The sequence below is a fragment of the Macaca mulatta genome, chromosome 7 (genome assembly GCF_049350105.2).
Source record: "Macaca mulatta isolate MMU2019108-1 chromosome 7, T2T-MMU8v2.0, whole genome shotgun sequence".
Taxonomy (NCBI): domain Eukaryota; kingdom Metazoa; phylum Chordata; class Mammalia; order Primates; family Cercopithecidae; genus Macaca; species Macaca mulatta.
In genome coordinates, this window is record NC_133412.1 from 150,695,313 (window position 1) to 150,718,311 (window position 22,999).

Sequence of the window (22,999 nt, forward strand, 5' to 3'; positions counted from 1 at the left end):
GTGTGAGACACTCATGGCAGATCCCGAGAATCGGGATGTTTCTGTAGCTGCTGGCTTACACCTATGTGCAGAGCCAGGGCAGAAGAGTCCAGCTCCCAAGGAGGAGAAAAATGAGTGGCCAGGCTCCCAGCAGGCAGCAGAGGGAGGCCCTGGCAGACACAGGCACGTATGCACATTTCCAGGACTCCCAGGGACACCCACCCTGGGCCCTACATACCCTTCAACCTTCTCACTAACCCCACTGAGATATCTGCCTCGGGGTCACTTGCAGAAGGCACGCAGCCTCGGACCGACCTCGCTGAGGGAGCCCTTTCCTCACCCTGTCTGGGCAGGGGCGGGGTGAGGGCCCTCCCAGGAAAGTTCTCCCGTGCAGCAGCAGCAGCAGCAGCCGCCTGCCCTCTGCCTGCAATGTCTGTTCAGCAGCCCCGTTACTAGTACTCCTTGGCCTCCTGCAACTGTGCCAGGTACTCCTCCTCCGGGGGGTTGTTGGTGCAGGCCCGGCCGTTGTTGGGGGGGAGCATAGCGTGGAGGCGGCTCCAGTCCCCCTTGCACAGGATCCAGGGCGTCGTATCAAACTTGAAGTGCAGCTCAGGTGAGAAGTCGGTACTGATGAGGTCGGGCATGCCGGCGCCCTTGCCACGGGTCAGCAGCCGGCTGTCGTCATCATAGCAGCAGTGCTGGGCGGCCAGCGTGCTGCTGTTCCTAGACAGCATGGAGCGCAGGCAGAAGCGCGCCGTGGGCTGGTAGATGTCCAGGCGCTCGCGAGGGCTGCTGGCGTCCCTCCACCGGAAGCTGCGGCCCTGATGCTCGTCCTGCAGGCTCACAGGGCTGTCCCTGGCCTCCAGTGGGTAGGCACACGGGCAGCTGGGCAGGTCCCGCAGCATCTGGCTCAGGTATTTGGTTAGGAAGTCGCTCTTGCAGTTCAGCCACTTCTCACAGTAGTCCACATCTGCAGAGGGCCACAAAGTGCAAGAGGGAAGCCGGTGAGAGAGCTAGCTAGGCCGGTGTTGGGTGGGGACTGATTAAGGGCCAGTGCATGGGGAGAGAAGGCCCAGGCTCCAGCTGGTGCAAAGGTGTGGCTTCGTAGGGCCTTGGGGACAGAGAGAGGCTACCCCACACCACCCAGACAACCTGAAGCAAAAAGCTCTTGCTCAGAACAGACACAGGCCAAGGGGCTGGAGCAGTGACCCAGAGGTCCTCTGCAGTGCCAGTGTCACATCTTTAGGTGCTGAATGATGGGAAAGATCCTGAGATCTTGGAAAAGGATCTGGGGTGGGTGGAGACAGGGACAGCAACTTTTAACCAACTGGTAAGAAGGTTTCAGTATTTTAGACACTGGCCCATTCTTGTTCTGAACGCTGCCTTTCTCAGGCGGTCTGGCCTGGGGTGAGTCACTTGGCTGCTTTGGCCTCCTGTGGCCCCCTCTGTCTATGCTGCTATCCTCCCCATCTCCACCTCGGGAAATGTGGCCTTTTTAAAAAAAACTATATTTTTATTTAATTTTAAAATAAATTATATCCCTCAACAAAAATCTGAGGCTAAAGTACAACTGTCTGAGGTTCTCTTAAATAGAAGAGCTGAGGAGCCAGGCACGATGGCTCACGCCTGTAATCTCAGCACTTTGGGAGGCCAAGGCAGGAGGTAGGAGTTCGAGACCAGCCTGGCCAACATGGTGAAGTCCCGTCTCTACAAAAAAATACAAAAATTAGCCAGGCGTGGTGGTGCATGCCCGTAATCCCAGCTACTTGGGAGGCAGAGACACGAGAATCACTTGAACCCAGGAAGTGGAGGTTGCGGTAAGCCGCGATCGCACCACTGCACTCCAGCCTGGGTGACAGAGCAAGACTCTGTCTCACCGTTTCACCTGGTCCCCACGGCACAGCACAGCAGAGGCCAGGAGCCTTCATAAACCAGAAAGAGAGGCCCCCCACGCTCACCAGAGCCCTGCAGCGAGCAGGGAAGGGGAAAACACTGCAGTCACCAAGGAACAGCAGACAGAAGAAAAATGGCCTTGGGGAGCTGGCCATGAGGGAATGCGCAGAACCTTGCTCCCACTCCCCAGAATCTGCCTGAGTGGGTGCTGTTAACTGCTGGGTCTTGTTTCTCGTTTCCCTTCTGTGCCCTCAACCTAATGGGATGAGCTGTCCAGCCCCGGACACTGGGGCACTGATTTTGATAGTTTGAGGCCCTGGACATCCCCAAGGGACTGCAACCTTGCCCAGGATCCAGATGCTGGGATTTGGGTTTTGACTGGAAGTGAAAGAGGAGCCTGGGAAACGGGACCACGGGAGAGGGGAAGAGACACGCATTTCCCAGGCCCACCCCTGCTCTGGGAAACAAATTGCTCCTTTCTTTCTGCTCCCAAATCTTTACGGCCTTCTTTGCAGTGCAGTGCTCACATGGGTTATGTGTGTCTTTCCCTCATGGGACCTGAGCTCCTTGAGAACAGGGACTAGGCCTCAGGCTGCTGACATCCCCTGCCCCAGCACCGTGGCCAGGCACATGATGCGGGCTCAGTAGGCTCTTGCTGTGCTGAGTGCAAGCCTTATCTGCAAGGTGGGTCTCCCTGCCTTCCTTGTAGGGTGCAAGTGAGACCAAGAGACACAGACTCAGAGTGTGCAGCTGGAAGCCTGGCCCACGCCCAGCTGCCTGGAGGAGCAGTGCTGGAGTTCTGAACGCTGACCCATTTCTGACTGCACTGTATCCTCCTCCCCAGACAGAGTCTGCCCAGGAGCCTCCAAGGGTGACCAAGGAATGGAAGTCAGAACGTACCCACCCCATCCTGCTGCCAGGGAGGATAGGATATGCCCCACCAGATGATCTCTAAGCTCTGCTGCTCCCATTAAGACCTTCCCAATAGAAATACCAGCCTAGGAAAGGCCAATGGGCTGGCTCAGAAATGCCAGGGCCCCCTGTTGGGGAAGCAAGCCTTCCAGATGGAAGCTGTGCTCTCCGCCTCGTCGAGAGAGGCCAGGTTCCTGCCGTGGAATAATACCCCACCCTCCCCTGAGAGCATGTCCTCCAGACCACCAGGGGGCAAGCCTAGCTCCCCACTCACCTTGGTCAGGCATGTCCGTAGCATTGCGGGCTAGGAGCTGCCACTCCTCAAGGAGGCCCAAGGTGTCCTTGTCCTCAGTGCCTTTGGGAAGAAAGGAGGCCAGGCTGGTGGCTCCGCAGGGCACCTCAGTGCCCCGATGGGGGAAACCGCCCCCCCCCCAACCTCAGAAGGCTCTCGGTACCCACAGCAGCCAAAATAGGCCTGGGACAAGGCAGGACCACCATGCTTGTGAGCTTCCTGCATCCCGTCTCCCAAGCCCACTCACATTCCCAGGGGACCAAGCCTCCAGCCTAAGCCACACCAGCCACTCCTATGCAGGGGTAGGGGCTCCTCTCACCAGGACAGTTGGGCAGGTCACAGGTACGGGTCTGGGTGACAACACAGCCTAAGCCACAGGGCCGAGTCCTCTGCTGGTTGCCAATGCTACAGTTCCCTCTGCAGGGGGACCAGGGACCCCACTCCTCCTGAGGCTCATAGTCTGGGTGAAGACAGGGAGCTGGGAGTGAGTGCACACAGCCCACAGGGCAAATCGGTACAAATCAGCACAGGGCACCCTTTCCTCAGGTGGATGCAGCCCACGCCAGGGCTTCCAGCCTCACAAATGAAGCTGGGCTGGATTTCAGTTCCACCTGCTCCCTCGACTGGGTACCCTTCTGCCATGAACAATCTGTGCAAATGTATCAGGTGGCCCTGAAGAGACAGTATAAGCCCTAGTCACCTATTCTGTGCCAACACAGCAATAAACAGGAAAGGATACCTCGGGCTGGGAGCCATCTGACCACTATTGGTGTGACCTTGGGCAAGTCCCTCTACATCTCTGAGCTATAGATTTTTTACTTGTTTCTTGTGTCAGGGTCTTACCCTGTTGCCCAGGCTGGAGTGTAATGGTGGGATCATAGCCCACTGCAGCCTTGACTTCCTGGGCTCAACAATCCTCCCACCTCAGCCTCCCTAGTAACTGAGACTACAGGCACGTGCCACTAAGCCTCGCTAATTTTTTCTTTTTTTGAGACAGAGTCTCACTCTGTCACCCAGGCTGGAGTGCAGTGGCACAATTTTAGCTCACTGTACTTCTGCCTCCCAGGGTCAAGTGATTCTCCTGCCTCAGCCTCCCATGTAGCTGAAATTACAGGCGTGCACCACCATGCCCAGCTAATTTTTAGTAGAGATGGAGTTTCACCGTGTTGGCCAGGCTGGTCTCAAACTCCTGACCTCAAGTGATCCGCCTGCCTCCGCCTCCCAAAGTACTGGGATTACAGGTGTGAGCCACTGCACCCGGCTAAGCCTGGCTAATTTTAAAATTTTTTGTAGAGACAGGGTTTCGCCATGTTGCCCAGGCTGGTCTTGAACTTCTGGGCTCAAGCGATCCTCCAGCCTCAGCCTTCCAAAATGCTGGGATTACAGGTGTGAGCCACCCACCTGGCCTGAGCTATAGTTTTTATGTCAATCAAAACCAAGGATGACAATATTTCCCTTGAACTGGAGATATTTAATAATTTTCCAGGCTGGGCATGGTGGCTCATGCCTGTAATCCCAGCACTTCAGGAGGCTGAGGCAGACAGATCGCTTAAACTCAGGAGCTCGAGACCAGCCTGGGAAATATGGCAAAACCCCACTTCTACAAAAAATTTTTAAAAAGCTGCTGAGGCTGAGGCAGGAGGATCATCTGAGCCAGGGAGGTTGGGGCAGCAGTGAGCTGTGATCATGCCACTGCACTCCAGCCACAGCCACTGTGTCTCACTCCACACACAGTGAGACTCTGTCTCAAAAAAAAAAAAAAAAAAAAAAAAAAAGAATTTCCCTGTTACCCATAATAGGGACCCACTTCTGATCTGAGGGAGCTGAAATACACTGTGGCTGGGCCCATATCCTCAGGCTGTGCAGGGCCTGAGACCCAGTGCTTTCTGTGAAACCCCCAAAATACTGAGAGCTGGTTCCACACTTCACAGACAGGCCAGCACTGGCGCCAAGAGTTTAAGGAAAATTAATGGGAGAAAAGCTGAAAAACATGGAAATTTTTCCTTTTTTGTTGTTTTTTTTGTTTGTTTGTTTTTGTTTTTTTGTTTTTTTTTTTGAGACGGAGTCTCGCTCTGTCACCCAGGCTGGAGTGCGGTGGCCGGATCTCAGCTCACTGCAAGCTCCGCCTCCCGGGTTCACGCCATTCTCCTGCCTCAGCTTCCCGAGTAGCTGGGACTATAGGCGCCCGCCACCTCGCCCGGCTAGTTTTTTGTATTTTTTAGTAGAGACGGGGTTTCACCGTGTTAGCCAGGATGGTCTCGATCTCCTGACCTCGTGATCCGCCCGTCTCGGCCTCCCAAAGTGCTGGGATTACAGGCGTGAGCCACCACGCCCAGCCTGTTGTTGTATTTTTTAGAGACAGGGTCTCACTCTGTCACCCAGGCTGGAGTGCAGTGGTGTAATCACGGCTCACCGCAGCCTTGACCTCCCAGGTTCAAGTGATCCTTCTGCTTCAGCCTCCAGAGTAGCTGGGCCTACAGGCAGGCGCCACTATGCCCAACTAATTTTTGTGCTTTTTGTAGAGACAGGGTTTCAACATGTTGCCCAGGCTGGTCATGAACTCCTGAGCTCAAGCAGTCCACCTGCCTTGGCCTCCCAAAGTGCTAGGATTACAAGGCATAAGCCACCGTGCCCGGCCAATCATGGAAATTTTCTGTGAGTTTACATTATTTTAGTGAACTGGGAAGAGCCTGTCACAACCTAGTCTTAATCATAGGCACCTCTGTCCGTTGACAAGATACCAGGGCTCCAAGGGAAATGGCTGCAACTATGCATAAAACACGTCTGCACCCAGAGGAAACCTGAACCACAACATGCAAAAATAAAAATCATCATCATGGCCGGGTGCAGGGTGGCTCACACCTGTAATTCCAGCACTTTGGGAGGCTGAGGTGGGCAGATCACTTGAGGTCAGGAGTTCGAGACCAGCCTGGCCAAGTTGGTGAAACCCTGTCCCTACTAAAACTACAAAAATTAGCCAGGCATGGTGGTCCACACCTGTAATCCCAGCTACTTGGGAGGCTGAGGCACCAGAATCGTTTGAACCAGGGAGGCAGAGGTTGCAGTGTGCCGAGATTGTGCCACTGCACTCCAACCTGGGCAACAGAGTGAGACTCCACCTCGAAAAAATAAAAAAAAAAAAAATCTGTCATCATGAGAGGCTGGTAGGCTTAAGGTAATATTTTCTGAACAGTTTGTGCTGTTGTTACGTCTTTTTCTAACAAAAATAATAAAAATAGTCAATACATTCTTTACTCCATGGTGGTACTGTATATGTCTTAACTCAGTACTCTCTACAGCCAACTCCATGTAGTAAAGATTATACCAGCCGGATCACGAGGTCAGGAGATCGAGACCATCCTGGCTAACACGGTGAAACCCCGTCTCTACTAAAAAAATACAAAAAACTAGCCGGGCGAGGTGGCGGGCACCTGTAGTGTCAGCTACTCGGGAGGCTGAGGCAGGAGAATGGCATAAACCCGGGAGGCGGAGCTTGCGGTGAGTTGAGATCCGGCCACTGCACTCCAGCCTGGGTGACAGAGTGAGACTCTGTCTCAACAACAACAACAACAACAAAAAATTATACCAGCAGGGCACGGTGGCTCACGCCTGTCATCCCAGCACTCTGGGAGGCCGAGGCAGGTGGATCACGAGGTCAGGAGTTTGAGCCAGCCTGATCAACATGGTGAAACCCCGTCTCTACTAAAAATACAAAAATTAACTGGGCGTGGTGGCACACACCTGTAATCCCAGCTACTTAGAAGGCTGAGGCAGGAGAATTGCTTGAACCTGGGAGGCGGAGATTGCAGTGAGCTGAGATTGTGCCACGGCACTCCAACCTGGGCAACAGAGCAAGACTCTGTCTCAAAAAAAAAAAAAAAAAAAAAGATTATACCATTCCCCAGTCTATAGAGGAAGGATCTGAGGCACAGAGAGTTGAAGAATGTTTCCCAAGGTCACTCAGCTGGTAAGCAACACAGCTAGGAGTCAAAGTCACACACACAATCTGAAAATAAGGTCAGTCGTGAGTGATGGAATTTATAATTTCTCAATCCTTGGAAACTCACAGATGTAAATAAATATAATAGTAACATATGTCTTTTGCTTAGAGGATATCAGGGATTTTTGTGACAGTCAAATGTTGTTTAGAAAAAAAGAAAAAAAAAACAGGCTGGGCACAGTGGCTCATGCCTGTAATCCTAGTACTTTGGGCAGTCGAGGTGGGAGAACTGCTTGAGCCCAGGAGTTTGAGACCAGCCTGTGCAACGTAGGGAGACCTCATCTCTACTAAAAATTTAAAAATTAGGCTGCCCTGGTGGTATGCACCTGTGGTTCCAGCTATTCCGGGGCTAAGGTGGGAGGATCGCTTGAGCCCAGGAGTTTGAGGCTGCAGTGAACCATGATCATGCCACTGCACTCCAGCCTGGGTAACAGAGCAAGACTTGATCTCAAATAAAAAAATAAAAAAAAAAAAAAAAAAAAAAAGGAAAAACTCCGCAAGCTATTGGCAATGTTACTTCTGAGTTGATGATGGTGTTTGAACAAGGCCTAGGCTCCTGGCTTCCTCAGATGGTCTTGCCTGGGAAGCCTCCACCCTCTCCCCCACCCCCATTTCCACTCAGTACCTGGGGATGCCAAGATGGGGGTGCTCACCGTAGCTGACAGAATCCTTGAGGACCCAATTCCCGGGGGCCAGCCAGCCCTGGTCCCAGTTGTCTGTAGTTCCATTGAACCAGAACACCTCCTCTTCCTCATCTGCCTCTTTGTCCTCTTGGTCCTCACCCTCGATTTCCTCTGAAGGATAATCCTCGTCTTCCTCCTTTTCCTCCCTCTTCTCCCCTGGGGCCCTGTCTTTTTTATCTCCTTTGTAGTCTCCCCAGAGGAAGGACCAGAGGTCGGGCAGCCAGCTAAGGGTATCCTTGGGCGGGGTATCGCTGGGCTCAGCCAACAGGTCTATCTCCACCTGGGCCTGGGGGTCCTCCACCACCTCGATGTTCACCTGCAGGAGACAGGCCAGGCCGGCCAGTGAGGGAGGTCTTAAAGCTGCATTCCAAGGAGAGGGGGGATGATGGGGTCAGGGTCAGAGGCGAGAGGCCCAATCTTTCCTTCAAACCAGCTGTCTTCTACTGGCTGACATTCTTGGCTAACCTTCCTGGCCTCTTAGGGCACAAGAATCACAGCTTACGGCCTGGAGGTGCATTAGAATCACCTGGGGACTCCTAATTCCCAGACACCAGGTATGGACTGAACTGGTCTGGGCTGGGGCCAGGTATGGTGGTTCTAACACGTGCCAGGGTTGACACTCACTAGCTTAAGAGAAGCTGGCTTTGAATCCCGGCTCTGCCAGCATGCAGCTGCTGGGCCTGGGCAGTTCTGAGCCTCCAATTCCTCATGGTAGGGCTGGAAGCTGAGCGCTGACGACACAGCAGCCCTCGGAGGAGCTCTCTTGCACCACATTATGGATGGGAAATAAGTAAAATAAAATCATTTATGTGAAACTGAACTTCGGAAACATTATTTTTGGCTATTCAATAAAGTAACATCAGGTTCACTGAACAAAATTTGGAAAAAACCAGCAAACTATAAAGAAGAAAATGAAAATCGCCTATATTCTGGCTGGGCTCGGTGGCTCATGCCTGTAATCCCAGCACTTTGGGAGGCCGAGGTGGGCAGATGACGAGGTCAAGAGTTCGAGACCAGCCTGGCCAACATGGTGAAACCCCGTCTCTACTAAAAATACAATAATTAGCCGGGTGTGGTGGTGCACCCAGCTACTTGGGAGCCTGAGGCAGGAAAACTTCTTGAACCCAGGAGGCAGAGGATGCAGTGAGCTGAGATCATGCCATTGCATTCCAGCCTGTGTAACAGAGTGAGACTCCATCTCAAAAAAAAAAAAAAAAAAACAAAGAAAAAAGAAAGTCACCTATATTCTATCACTGGCAGAAAACCTTCCAGTTTTTTTTTGTGTGTCTGTATGTGTGTGTGTGTATGTGTAGGTAAGTAGAGAAAAGAAGACAGACACTTTCAAATAATTTTAGAATTGTGTTTTATACTTTTTTCCCCTTCTGACGAAAGTGTTTTGTAAACCGTAGCTGCTACACAAACATGCAGGATTATTATCATGAAGGACTCACCCCAGGCAGTGGAGCCTGAAACTATAATTCTGCCAGCTGCTCTCATTTCCTCTCCTATAAAGCCCTTCAGGTGGCTGTACCCCATGACACCAGCCCACTCCATTCCATACTGAACCCCTTCTTTAGGGGATCAGACATGCAGGTCTTTTCCAGGAGGCCTCCTTAGATTCCTGGGATCCCTTGTAGCCTACAAAGCATTTCCCACTCACTGGTGCTCACACAGCCCTGCTAGGTTGGTACTGTTTGTCTCTTGCCATGGTCTAGAGAACAAAGGCTCAAAGAGTCAAAAGACTTGCCCAAGGCCCACAGCTAGAAACTAGAGGGGCAGGTACTCTGTCCCCTACACCACAGGGAGAGCATGGGGAGCCTGCCCTCACCCCACACAGCAGCCCCACCCTCCACAGAGTCCAGGATGCAGGGTACCCTGAGCCCACCTTATCAGCCCTGCTCCTCTCTGGGTGTCTGCAGGAGCTGCTGGCCCTTCTGCAGTTCTCACCTGGATATCAGGGTTAGGGGTACTCAAGGTTGTGTTGGCCGATCCCGGCAGCGTCTGCAGTTCCAGCAGCAAGGGAGTAACCTCTGGGGTCCTGGGAGGGGTGGCATTGCCTGGGGTCAGGGCTGCTGGCTCAGTGACAGTCCGGTGTCCATGTTGGTGTGGCTCTGCCTGCAGGCGGGTTCTGGGGAGCAGTGGTGCCTCCTCCTCTTCCCTCAGAGGCCTAGGATCTGGGGAGGCTGAGGCCTGAGGGAGAGAAGGGGAAGGTGAGGTAACAGGTCAGGGCTCACCCCATGGGGACCCAGAAAAGGCTGGCCAGGCAGACCCAGGAGCCCTGGGGTCTGACTGGGTCATAAACTCACCCTGTGATTTACACCTCTCTGGAGTGTGTCTCTGTCATGTAAAATCTTCACACCACCTGCCTTAAGGCCCTCAATGGGTAAGTGAGGGTGTAGCTGGTCAGACAGTGGACTATGTCCACAAAGCACTTCCATAGCAGATGCCAGTGTGAGGCAAGAAAAGGAGGGTCATTTCACAGATGAAGAAACGGAGGCCCAAGAAGGGGAGACAGTTGTTTCAGAGAATGGTGCCCTTTGCAGACAATGTGCCTCCCACTCCCCAGGGCCCTCACAGGCCAGAGCAGAAAGGCCCTCAGGGATGCGCCTGGTCCTATCGGGGAGTGGGTAGCAGGCCTTGGCCTTTCCCTTCAGCCCGCTCCTGTCCACTCAGCCCCGCCCAGGCCATCCACATGAGGGCTGCGTTCCTCGGTGCCTCTGACCACAGTTACCTTCCTCCGCCTGCCTGCCTGGGGCCTGGCTCCTGTTTGTACTCCAGGCTACTGGCATGGCTGACTCAGCCAGTTCATCCCTTCCAACAGCCACTGGCCATGGTGTCCTCACCGGGACAGTCCTTGCTTCAGATCAGATGGTAAGGGAAAAGCAGATCCATGTCATCTCTGACTCCTGTTCCAGCATTCATCTGCCCAGACAGTGGAGCACTAGGGGCTCAGTGGCTGCCACTTGCCTCCAGGCTATAGCCACTGCCCAGGTCTCTATGCCAGGGCAGAAGGAGCACCTCCCACAGCTGCCTTATAAGTCTCCGGGGCCTGGCACCTGTGGACCCTGCTTCACTCAGGCCACACCATTGCCACCCCTCCCGTCTCATACCTGGGCAGTATGGTATGGCTGACAAACACTGGTTCTGAGAGCCAGAAAAGCTTGGGTTCAATTCCCAGCTCTGCCTGTTACTAACTTCTTCAACTTGACAATATCCTCGTCTGCAGATTGAGGATAATCATTCTTCCCTGCAAGGACTGTGAGAATTTTATTTATCGAACATTTCCACAGCATTTACTGCACACCAGGTACTATTCTAAACACTTCGTCACTCATTTCATCCTCCCTGTCTTACATCCTCATGGTCATGCCTGTCTTACAATGGAAACTAAGGCACAGAGAGGGCAAGTAACCTGCCTGAGGTTGCACAGACATTTAGCAATAAAGCCAGGATTTAAACCAGGCAGTCTGGGCCTAAAGCCCATTCCCTTAACCTGCGTGCTATAAAGTGATAGTATTGCATCCCCTTCAAAAATCAGGGGCTTAATCAGCCTAGTTTCTCACTGTCACTGACTTTTTCTTCTTGAAAGTTTGGAAAGAGATTCAGAGTCCTCTGTCTCTCCCTCTCTCCCCTCCCCTTCTGCGGTGTCCAAACATCTGGCTCCAGGGACCCTGCAATAAACGCCTGGTCCCAGGGCAGCCGTGGGCCCATCTCAGCCCCAGCCTGGAGTCTCTTGCTGAGTCAAAGCCCTCAGGGTGGATGAGTGGAAGGTGGAACGGTGAGTAATGGAACAACTCAGCCCCTTCACTGACCAATGAGGGAGGCCTGGAGCATCCCCGAGTGCTGGCTTCTTGGCAGCTCCCACCCACAATTCCACCAAAGGCCTAACTGTGCCTGTGGCTTTGTTCGGCATCTCCACTGTCTGCAGTCTCCGGGGCATAGAGACAGGCAGTCTCAGAGCAGCAGGTGTTCAGGGTTGTGCAGCCTTTTGGCTGATCGGGACACCCTAGCCTGATGGTGGCTGGGCCTGCCTGTGGCAGGTGGTACAGTGGTTATGCAGTGGTTCTCATCTGGGGACATTGGAAAGTGGCCCCAGGAGATGCCAGAAGAGGGTAGGGAAGCGAGACAGGGAAGGGGAGGTGACAGTCAAGGATGCAGTCAAGCAGCGACCTTGATGGGCATCTGCAGCCAATTCCCCCAGGCTCCTCTGATACCCCTCGAGCAGGGACAGAGCTGGGGATTTATCTGGCAACTCCAGCAGTCCTGGGTTAAAGGCTCTGGGGCTAGAAGGGAGGATCTGCTCTCCAGGCACTTCAAGTGAGCCACGTACAGCTCCCAGCAGGGCTGAGGGATCAGGGCCGGGCATCCAGAGGCCCAGCCCATAGCCAACCTCCGGGCACATCTTACACACCAGGCCTTCCTACGCAATTTCTGTACCATCTGTCACTTTTTCCAACTCGAAGGTAAGTTCTGTGCAGACACGAATTTTGTCTGCTTTGTTCACTGTGGGATACTGTGCTGAGCACTGTGCCTGATACATTATAGGAGCTCAAGAAATCACTGCCACGTAAACAAATGAACACCAGCAACCCTGAGGGGCAAGTGTGATCATCTTTATGTTAAAAATGAGGCTATGGAGGCTCAGGGAGGGTAGGGGACTTACGTAAGGTCTTAAAGGTTACAATAAGAGAACTAGGATTCAGCTCAGCCTGGCCTGATCTCAACACCTGCGCACTGGTACACACCATGCATGCGTGGACAGACACTGGGGACAGTAACCCCTCGTGGGCCACCACCTTCTATCTTCACAGAGCAGTTCCACTTTCATCATCTCAGCTGAATGTGGTGGAAATGAGTTCAGGCTGGAGTCCACATGACCGGGTTCAATCCCAACGTATACACCTACTAGCTGCGTGACCTCAGGCAGGTTACTGAATCTGCCTTAGTTCCTTCCTTTGTAATTTAGGGAAACACCAGCGCCTGTCTCATAGGCTTGTTGAATTAGAATAGTATCTTGTAGGTGGTGAGCACGCAAAGAACGTTACCCAGAGGTGGCAATAGATGGTACTCAGAAGGCAGACAGGAGCCATCGGGGGCACCCCCCTTGCCAGGCAATGTGCCAGTTCTTTACACCTCATTCAGATCCCCCGAACACTGCTGCAAAATCACTCGGCAGATGTATTCTCACGACATTCTGAGGGGAATTCTGAGGCTCCAGGTTGCTGAAGAACTCTAGCCCTATCTCACAAGATCACCTCTCTCCATCTTCTAAGCTTACATGTGGAGTTGCATGCATGTCCAAACACACAAGGCCATTCTTTTGGGGGGTGGTGTCACTGCCCAAATAGAGATACATCCTGAGGCACATCTTCACCAGTTCTCTCTCTCTCTCTCACCCCTAAGCTTACTTTCCCAGGCTTGGCCAGGCAGCCCCTGACCCATATGTTTCCAGTTAACACGACAGAGTCCCGATCCCCACAGACCCTTACTGCATTGCACGAGCCCGCCTGCCAACCTGTTTCAGCCCCTTCACAGTTCCCCGTTCTCCCTTCTCCTTTGTGCCTCAGGGGCCAGAAACTTGTTTTGGATAATTAAATTCAGTCACCAAATGCAGGTCCCGTAGCCCTAGCTGCTGAAGCCCGGGGCCAGCCACAGACAGCCAGGCTGCACACTAAGTCATGCTGGCGGGAGGTGCTGGAGACCCAGCACACAACAGCAATTGCCTCTTTAGCCAGGCCTGAGACCCCGCATACAACAGCAATTGCCTCTGTAGTCAGGCCTCTTCAGCCACAGGCAGAGGAATAGGGCTGGATTTCATTCTCCCTCAACTACCTTCCTGATTGGTAAGTACTATTCTTTTTTTTTTTTTTTTTTTTTTTTTGGAGACGGAGTCCCACTGAGTAGCCCAGGCTGTAGTGCAGTGGCGTGATCTCGGCTCACTGCAAGCTCCACCTCCCGGGTTCATGCCATTCTCCTGCCTCAGCCTCCTGAGTAGCTGGGACTACAGGCGCCCACCACCACGCCCAGTTAATTTTTTGTATTTCTAGTAGAGACGGGGTTTCACCGTGTTAGCCAGGCTGGTCTCGATCTCCTGATTTCATGATCTGCCCGCCTCAGCCTCCCAGAGTGCTGGGATTACAGGTGTGAGCCACCGTGCCCAGCCAAGAAACCCCATGTTTTCATTCGGTACTGGGCCCCACAAAAAACAAGGCCAGTTGGCTTTCCAAGGTAAAGGCAATAAAAAAAGAAAGAGAAAGAAAAGTAAACCAAAAAAAAGTAGCCAGTTTTGCCGATCACCCTATATGTACAGACTCACTGGATTCTCACAACAACACTTTAGGTAGCTATGAGCATCATCATCACTTCATAGACAATACAGCCAAGGATCAGAGAGGTAAAGTAACTTGCCTGGAGTCACACAGCTAGGGGCTGGCAGAGTGGGATTTGATGTCAGTGGTCTGGCTGGAGTCTGTGCTCTTAAGCCTTGTGCTTTGCTAACTCCAGGCAGTGGCTGCACCTTCTGGTTTGCTGCCTGCTGCTTTGCAGTGCTGAATGTGCTGGATGAACAAAACACTATACAGGATGTTCAACTCTCCACATCCATCCTTCCCTTTAATCCTCATAACATCCTGAGACTGAGATTGGAGAGGCTGGAGAATTGCCTGGGGCCTCTGAGCAGCCAAGCTTCCAGGCCCCATTCCTGTCTTTCCCTCTCTCCCTCCCTGGGGTTTCCAACCCTTTAGAGACAGAATGGTCTGGAGGTATAAGGAAGGCCATAGTTGAGGTCCAGGGAGGCGGTCAGCTGCAGAAGGCTAGCAGTTGAGGCCACAGGCTTGGCACCACGCAGACCTAGGTTCTAGTTCTCCCGGGCACTCACTCACTGATTGGGCTAGAAAGACCCTGCAACCAAATAAAGTCAGCCTTTAGGAAATACATCCTTCTCATTGCCACACACCTGGCAGGTGAGACCTTGTACCTCTCCTACAATCCAGCCCCTGCTTCCAGGCAACTGGCTGGACAACGGACCAGGACTGAAGTGCTGGGCAGGCACGCCCACCATGTGCATGACACTGCCTCAGCTTTCTCAGGGACCCCAGGCTCCTTCCTCTGCCCTTAGTTCTGTCTCAGCCCATACCCTCAACAATTGCTTCTTTCACGGCCATTTAACCCCTGCTGCGGCAGCATGAACCACCCCCATCCCGCCTCAGGTGGGCCAGTCCTTGCAGACTGGAACAGCAGTCCTCTCTCAGTTCTCCTCTGTTTGTTTGTTTGCTTGTTTATTTTTAAATAGAGATAGGGTCTCACTCTGCAGCTCAGGCTGGAGTGCAGTGGCACGACCTCGGCTCACTGCAACCTCTGCCTCCCCAGCTCAAGCAATTCTCCTGTTTTAGCCTCCCAAGTAGCTGGGATTACAGGTGGCTGCCACCATGCCCAGCTAATTTTTTTTTTTTTTGTATTTTTAGTAGAGACAGGGTTTCACTATGTTGGCTAGGCTGGTCTCCAACTCCTGACCTCCACCTTGGCTTCCCAAAGTGCTGGGATTACAGGCATAAGCCACCGCGCCTGGCTTTTTTTTTTTTTTTTTTTTTTTTTTTTTTTTGAGATGGAGTCTCACTCTGTCACCCAGGCTGGGGTTGCAGTGGCACAATCTCGGCTCACTGCAACCTCACCTCCTGGGTTCAAGTGATTCTCATGCCTCAGCCTCCCAAGTAGCTGGGATCACAGGCACCTGCCACTAAGCCCTGCTAATTTTTTTTCTTTTTAGTAGAGATGGGGGTTTCACCATGTTGGCCAGGCTGGTCTCGAACTCCTGACCTCAGGTGATCCACCTGCCTTGGCCTCCTAAAGTGCTAGTACAGGTGTGATCCACCGCCCAGCCTTTTTTTTTTTTTTTTTTTTTAATAAAGACAGAGTCTCACTCTGTAGCCCAGGCTGGAGAGCACTGGTGCAATCATAGGTTACAGGAGCTGTGACCTCCTGGTCTCAAGTAATCCTCCTACCTGGGCCTTCCAAAGTGTTGGGATTACAGGCGTGAGCCACCACGCCCAGCCTCTCTTGCCTAATTCTACCCCCTCAACCCCTTTGTGGCACCAAGTCCCCAGCTCTTCTTTCTCCCATGCCAAGGTCTTCCCTTGCCTGCCAGGGACGTGGTGGGTGCCAGGTTTAGGTGCCCAGGGGCTCTGGAATTAAGCAAAACTGAGTGGGGATCCCGGTTCACCACATACTAACCTTGGGTTAGTTATTGGGCCTGCTGTCAGTTTCCTCATCTCTAAAATGATAACAAGACAAGGAACACACATGGCGGCTATTTGAGTGGTGTTCTCATCCTAACTAGAACAGAAAATACCCAGGACAGAGCTGGGTCACTCTGTGCCTGACCAGCACTCAACAAACTGGCCCCAGCCTTTTTTTTTTTTTTTTTTAAGACAGGGTCTTGCTCTGTTGCCCAGGATGAGTACAGTGGTGCGTTCATAGCTCAGTGCAGCCTCAAACTCCTAGTGATCCTCCCACCCACCCTCCAACTAGCTAGCACTATAGGCATGCACCACCATGCCTGGCTTGGCCCAGCCTCTTTAATTTAATTAATTTATGTATTTGAAGACGGGGTTGGCCAGACGCGGTGGCTCGCACCTGTAATCCCAGAACTTTGGGAGGCCGAAGGGGACAGATCATCTGAGGTCGGGAGTTCAAGACCAGCCTGACCAACAGGGCTACTAAAAGTACAAAATTAGCCAGGCATGGTGGCACATGCCTGTAATCCCAGCTACTCAGCAAGGCTGAGGCAGGAGAATTGCTTGAACCTGGGAGGCAGAGGTTGCAGTGAGCCAAGACTGCGCCATTGCTCTCCAGCCGGGGCAACAAGAGCGAAATTTCATCTCAACAAAGAAGACAGGGTCTCACTCTGTCACCCAGGCTGGAGTGTAGTGGTGCAATCAATCATGGCTCACTGCAGACTCAAACTCCTGGGCTTAAGCGATTCTCCCACCTCAGCCCCCAGTAGCTGGGAATACAGGTGCGTGCCATCATGTTTGGCTAATTTTTGTATTTTTAGTAGAGACAGGGTTTCTCCATGTTGCCCAGGCTGATCTTGAACTCCTGAGCTCAAGTGATCCACCTGCGTTGGCTTCCCAAAGTGCTAAGATTACAGTTATGAAACACCGCGCCTGGCCCCCAGCCTCTTTTTGTCACTATCCACATGTCTGGTGCTTTTTCATCCAGTACTGCATCTGACAGAACGGGTTCTTATTTTACTGTGGGAGTAAACTGAGGCTCAGCAACAGACCTGCCCAGAGAGGCGGGGGCCACATTTTGTTCACAAGGCTAATGATTTTTTTTTTTTTTTGAGAGGGAGTCTCGCTCTGTCGCCCAGGCTGGAGTGCAGTGGCATGATCTCAGCTTACTGCAACCTCCGCCCCCTGGGTTCAAGTGATATCCTGCCTCAGCCTCCCAAGTAGCTGGGATTACAGGCACCCACCACCACGCATGGCTAATTTTTGTATTTTTAGTAGAGATGGGGTTTCTCCATGTTGGCCAGGCTGGTCTCGAACTGCTGACCTCAGGTGATCCACCCGCCTCGGCCTCCCAAAGTGCTGGGATTATAGGCGTGAGCCACGGCACCCAGCCTAATGATTCTTTTCAAGACTTCAGATGAGCAGACTGGAGCATGACATGCAAAGCTGTACAATAAGGTCCCCAGCGTAGCTCCTTCTAATGACAGACCTGGCTCCTGGCTAGGCTTAACTTTTCTGTGCCTCAATTTTTTCATCTGGAAAATGGAGATAATGCCCATGTCAAAGGGGTGTAACAATGAAATATTCTCATGTTAAGAAATTCATATGGACTCTGTAAGGCCCAGAGAATGCTCACTACCCTTTCAGCAACCTTTACTTTTAGATCCAGGGGTCTGATGTTCTTTAGCTTCTTCATTAAGGTCTTTGGGCTGGTCAGTTATTTCTTTTTCTTTGTTTAATTTTTTTTTTTTTTTATTTTTGAGAAGGAGACTCACTCTGTCTCCCAGGCTGGAGTGCAGTGGCACAATCTCAGCTCACTGTGACCTCTGCCTCCTGGGTTCAAGCAATTCTCCTGCCTCAGCCTCCCGATTACCTGGGATTACAGGTGCCCTCAACCATGCCCGGCTAATTTTTGTATTTTTAGTAGAGACGGGGTTTCACCATGTTGGCCAGGCTGGTCTTGAACTCCTGATCTCAAGTGATCCACCCTCCTCAGCCTCCCAAAGTGCTGAGATTACACGTGTGAGCCACTGCGCCCAGCCTGGTCAGTTATTTGTGACACACCACCCAAGTCCCTAGAATAGCAATCTGCATTCTCTCAACATGACTCCTTAAACTAACACCTTTGCCATAGACAGCTTTAACACAAATCATGCAGACTCATGGAACGATGTCAGAACTGGACAGGACCACAACGACGACTTAGGCTCTCTTGGCTCTCTTTTTTCATTTTATTTATTTATTTTTGAAAAAGAGTCTTGCTTTGTCACCCAGGCTGGAGTGCAGTGGCACCATCTCAGCTCACTGCAACCTCCGCCTCCTGGGCTCAGGAGATCCTCCCACCTCAGCCTCCTGAGTAGCTGAGACTACAGGGGCGCACCATCACGCTCGGCTAATTTTTGTATTTTTGTGGGGGTAGAGATGGGTTTTCGCCATGTTGCTCAGGCTGGTCTTGAACTCCTGGGCTCAAGCAATTCTCCCCCCTTGGCCTCCCAAAGTGCTGGGATTACAGGTGTGAGCCACCGCGCAGGCCCCTCTTTTTAAATGTGAGAAATCATCCGAGGTGAGTCACACGTGCATTCATGACCCACTGGGATCAGAACTCCAAGCCCTAGACTCCAAGCTCTGCTTTTTCATTGTGACACTAATTTGTTTTCACATGTTTTTGATGACTCTGCCAGGCTTTGTACTGGAGCTGAGGAGATGATTTTGGCTCTGAAATAACTCATCCTCTAGGGTGTTCTTGTTAGGGGAAGATTTGGCAAACATGCTAAAAATAATTACAATACAAAGCAGTAAGTACTAAAATAGAAAGTATTCATGCCAAGTGAGCAGAAACAATGCCAATTTAGTTAATTTTATTATCACTGTCATCTCTCTGTGGGAGGAGGGACTGGCGAGAGGCCTCATCTGTCTACAACAGTCATTCTCCACTATGGGCAGTGGGGATGGGGTGTCCTACAGGAAGCACATGGAGTGTCTGGTCCTGGTGGGGAAGCGAGTGCTACAGGCACCTAGTGGGTAGAGGCCAGGAATGCTTCTAAACATTCTATAATGCGTAAGACAACAGCCCCTACCACAAAGAATTATATGGCCCAAAATGACAAGGGTGCTGAGGCTGAGAAGAGCCGGTCTAAAGGATGCATTTTCTTTCTTTTTTTTTTTTTTTTTGAGACAGAGTCTCGCTCTGTCGCCCAGGCTGGAGTGCAGTGGCTGGATCTCAGCTCACTGCAAGCTCCGCCTCCTGGGTTTACGCCATTCCCCTGCCTCATCCTCCCAAGTAGCTGGGACTACAGGCGCCCGCCACCTCGCCCGGCTGGTTTTTTGTATTTTTTTAGTAGAGACGGGGTTTCACTGGGTTAGCCAGGATGGTCTCGATCTCCTGACCTCGTGATCCGCCCGTCTCGGCCTCCCAAAGCGCTGGGATTACAGGCTTGAGCCACTGCGCCCGGCCTAAAGGATGCATTTTCAATAGGGGCAATAAGCAGATCTTGTGAGAGACCAAAAAGTCTTAAGATATTACAATGGTTTGTGACATTCCAAAGGGCCATAATACATAAACAGACAATATATCTGTGGTATTAAAATGTCATGGGGAAGTCAGGCGTGGTGGCTCATGCCTGTAAGCCCAGCACTTTGGGAGGCCAAGGCAGATGAATCACTTGAGGTCAGGAGTTTCAGACCAGCCTGGTCAACACGGTGAAACCCCATCTCTACTGAAAAAATACAAAAATTAGCTGGGCGTGGTGGCAGGCATCCATAATCCCTGCTACTTGGGAGGCTGAGACAGGAAAATCACTTGAACTTGGGAAGTGGAGGATGCAGTGAGCCAAGATCAAGCAAGACTCCATGTCAAAAAAAAAAAAAAAAAAAAAAAAAATTCGGCCGGGCATGGTGGCTCACGCCTGTAATTCCAGACTTTGGGAGGCTGAGGCAGGTGGATCATGAGGTCAGGAGCTCAAGACCAGCCTGGCCAAGATGTGAAACCCCATCTCTACTAAAAATACAAAAATTAGCCAGGCACGGGGGCAGGCGCCTGTTATCTCAGCTACTCAGGAGACTGAGGCAGGAGAATAGCTTGAACCCGGGTGACAGAAGTTGCAGTGAGCCAAGATCGTGCCACTGCACTCCAGCCTGGGCGATAGAGTGAGGTTCTGTCTCAAAAAAAAAAAAAAAAAAAAAAAAAAAAGGAAGAATAGCCGGGCACCATGGCTCACGCCAGAAATACCAGCACTTTGGGAGGCTGAGGCAGGAGGATTGCTTGAGCCCAGAAGTTCAAGACCAGCCTGGGAGACAGAGTGAGACATCATCTCTACAAAATAAAAACCAAAAAGATTAGCCAGGTGTGGTGGTGCATGCCTCTAGTCCCAGGTACCTAAGAGGCTGAAGCTGCAGGATCGATTGAGTCTGGGAGGTTGAGGCTACAGTGAGCTATGATCACATCACCGCACTCCAGCCTGGGTGACAAAGACAGACCCTGTCTGGAAAAAAAAAAAAAAAAAAAAAAGAGAGAGAGAGAGAGAGAGAAAAGGAAGGAAGGAAGGGAAGGAAGGGAAACAAGGGAAGGAAGGAAGGAAGGAAGGAAGGAAGGAAGGAAGGAAGGAAAAATGGCAAGATGGGAAGAACTATTCTGGCCTCCCACAGCTCAGTAGATGGAAGGACCCAGGACCCAAGACCGAAGGCCACCTGCCACACAGGCCTGCTCCTGCAGACCCTAATACAAGTCTGGCTGTCTTTGTGCCCATGGGAATGAACGTCCGCTGCATTCCAGGGGACAATAAGCTGGACTGTAGACCCCTCAGTGACTGGAAGACACGGGGTTTGACAGACCATGGCTCCTCTCCATGGCCAACACCACTCTTCCATCTCATTACTGTTTTATACCCCAACGCCCACCCACAGTCCACGACGACAGCGCCAGTCTCGGGCTGGCCACCCCTGCCAGTAGCTGGAGAGCCCCACTGTGCCTCCGCTTGTCTCATGGAAGGGGCTCACCTGACCGTCTGAACCTCAGCGGCCCCGGCCCGCCCGCCACTCCGCAAAGCGCCAGCTTCCTCGCACCGGCGGGACTCCCCTCCAAGCCGGCGAGCACCTGGACAGGAGGCTGCAGGCAAGGTTCGCTCAGGGCGAGGAAGCCTGGCCACCGCGGAGGGTCGGCCACCTCACTCCGCACAGAAGTCAAACTTGTCCCCCGGCTGGTCCGCAGCAGCCGGTCTCGCGGCCATGCGCAGGGAGTGGGAGCCCCGAGGTCCGGCGCACCTGGCCAGCGCTCGGTGTTCGGGAGCTTCCGGCCGGCCCTGGCCCCTCTCTCTCCCTCGGGGGGTCGCAGCCTGTGTATGTCCCGGTCCCGCTTCCCGCACGGCTAGAGCCGGCGGGTCGGGGAGGAGGGACCGCCCGCGCCGCAGCCCGGTGCCGCCGCCCCTCACCTCCGCCAGCCTCGTGCGGTTCCCAGGCCCGGGTCCGCCGCGCCCCGGCTTCCTCGTGGGGAGCCCTCGCGCCACGGCCAGCAGCGCCACCAGCAGCAGCACGCAGAGGAGCAGCCCGGCTCGGTCGCGGAGCGCACGCATCGTCTCGGTCCCGAGGCCGCTCTGCCTGCGCCTCTGCCCGCGGCCGCGAACCCAGTCGCGCCCCGCCTCGCCTCCTCCGGGGGCGGGACCTGGGGATCCTGAGGGGCGCGCGGGGCGGGGGACGCGCAGCTCGCACAGCCTCTCCGGCCCCTGCACCTCGCGTGGGCGTCCGCACAGCTCTGGGGTCAGCCCACCTGGACGTCCCCTGCTGTCCTCGGAGGGGACCCTCGGCGCTCCCCGACCCATCTGGGCCCTGCGGGCGGCTGTCTTTGATCTGGCCGCCTCCCCGCCCTCAGTCCCCGCTGCTGTCGCGGTCGCAGCCCCCAGCGAATTCCTGTTGGCGAGAAGCTGCGGCCCGGCGCGCTCCGGCCCCTTGCTGCGACCTGCGGGGCCCTGAGGGTCCGACGCCACCTCTGCCCTCCCCTACCGCGCTCCGACTGCGACCTGGACCGGCGGTGCCGCGCGGGCGAGGGAGGCGCAGCCGGACGCGAGAGTGGTGCGCGTCTTCGGATGCCGGGCAGATGTTTGGTTGCGCCACGAGGAAGGATTGCTGGGGGGAAGCCAGGGCTCTTCCCAGTCTACTGCCGGAGGTGGAGACCAGAGCAGAGGCACAAGCCAGCACCTGCCACTCTGCGCCCAGTGTCCTCGGAATGTTCTCAGAGCATTTTTGAAAACCGGAGAGCCGGCCGGTGGCTCACGCCTGTCATCCCCGCACTTTGGGAGGCCGAGGCACGAAGATCACTTGAGGTCAGGAGTTGAGACCAGCCTGGCCAACATGTTGAAACCCCGTCTCTACTAAAAATACAAAAGTTAGCCGGACGTGGCGGCGCGCACTCGTTGTCCCAGCAGGTGGGAGCCCCTGGCCCATACACAGGTGGAAGAATCGCTTGAATCTGCGAGGCTGCAGTGAGCCGAGGTTGCACCATTGCACTCCAACCTAGGCGACAGAGTGAGACCCTGTCTCAGAAAACAAAACAGGAGAAAGTTGAGACTCAGATGTGAGGATAAAGTCCCAAAAGGACAGCCAGGAGTCTGGGGTCGCCTAGTGGTATCCTGGGTGAAAGAGTGAAACTGCCCACTTCCTCCAGTGGGACCCTTGGTGCAGGGATCCTCACGTAGGCCAGCAGGGTCACCAAGATGGCCTGCCCCTGAGCAACCGACACAAAACCTTAGCTTATGGCAAAGATCAGGAACTCTGAGAGGCAGTGCCAATCTTTACAGCCTGCATGGGGTAGCTAGGGAATGTGAACGAAGTGACGCCAGGAGGGGTTGGGACAGGTCGGTGAAGAAGCAGTCACAAGGCATTGGGGACATGCCCACCCAGGGGCCATAGCAGGGCGCACGAAGGATGACTCAAGTTTCAGGGCAGGATTAGTGGATCCCCAGGAGTGTTAGAGAGGATGAACAGCAAGCCCAGCTACTGGCGTAAACTGCTGGGTCTG

General features: G+C 53.3%; 1 protein-coding gene across 1 annotated transcript; it reads right to left on the reverse strand.

Annotated features, from left to right (window-relative positions):
- Positions 1-350: 350 nt before the first annotated feature.
- Positions 351-21,991, reverse strand: ISM2 (isthmin 2). The gene is made up of 6 exons (XM_077941565.1): positions 21,417-21,991; positions 9,707-9,949; positions 7,730-8,075; positions 3,396-3,536; positions 3,059-3,139; positions 351-949 (listed from the first exon to the last, which is right to left on the reverse strand). The coding sequence occupies exons 1-6, from the start codon at positions 21,801-21,803 to the stop codon at positions 432-434; spliced, it is 1,716 nt and encodes a 571-aa protein (XP_077797691.1). The 5' UTR covers positions 21,804-21,991; the 3' UTR covers positions 351-431.
- Between the last annotated feature and the right edge of the window lie 1,008 nt (positions 21,992-22,999).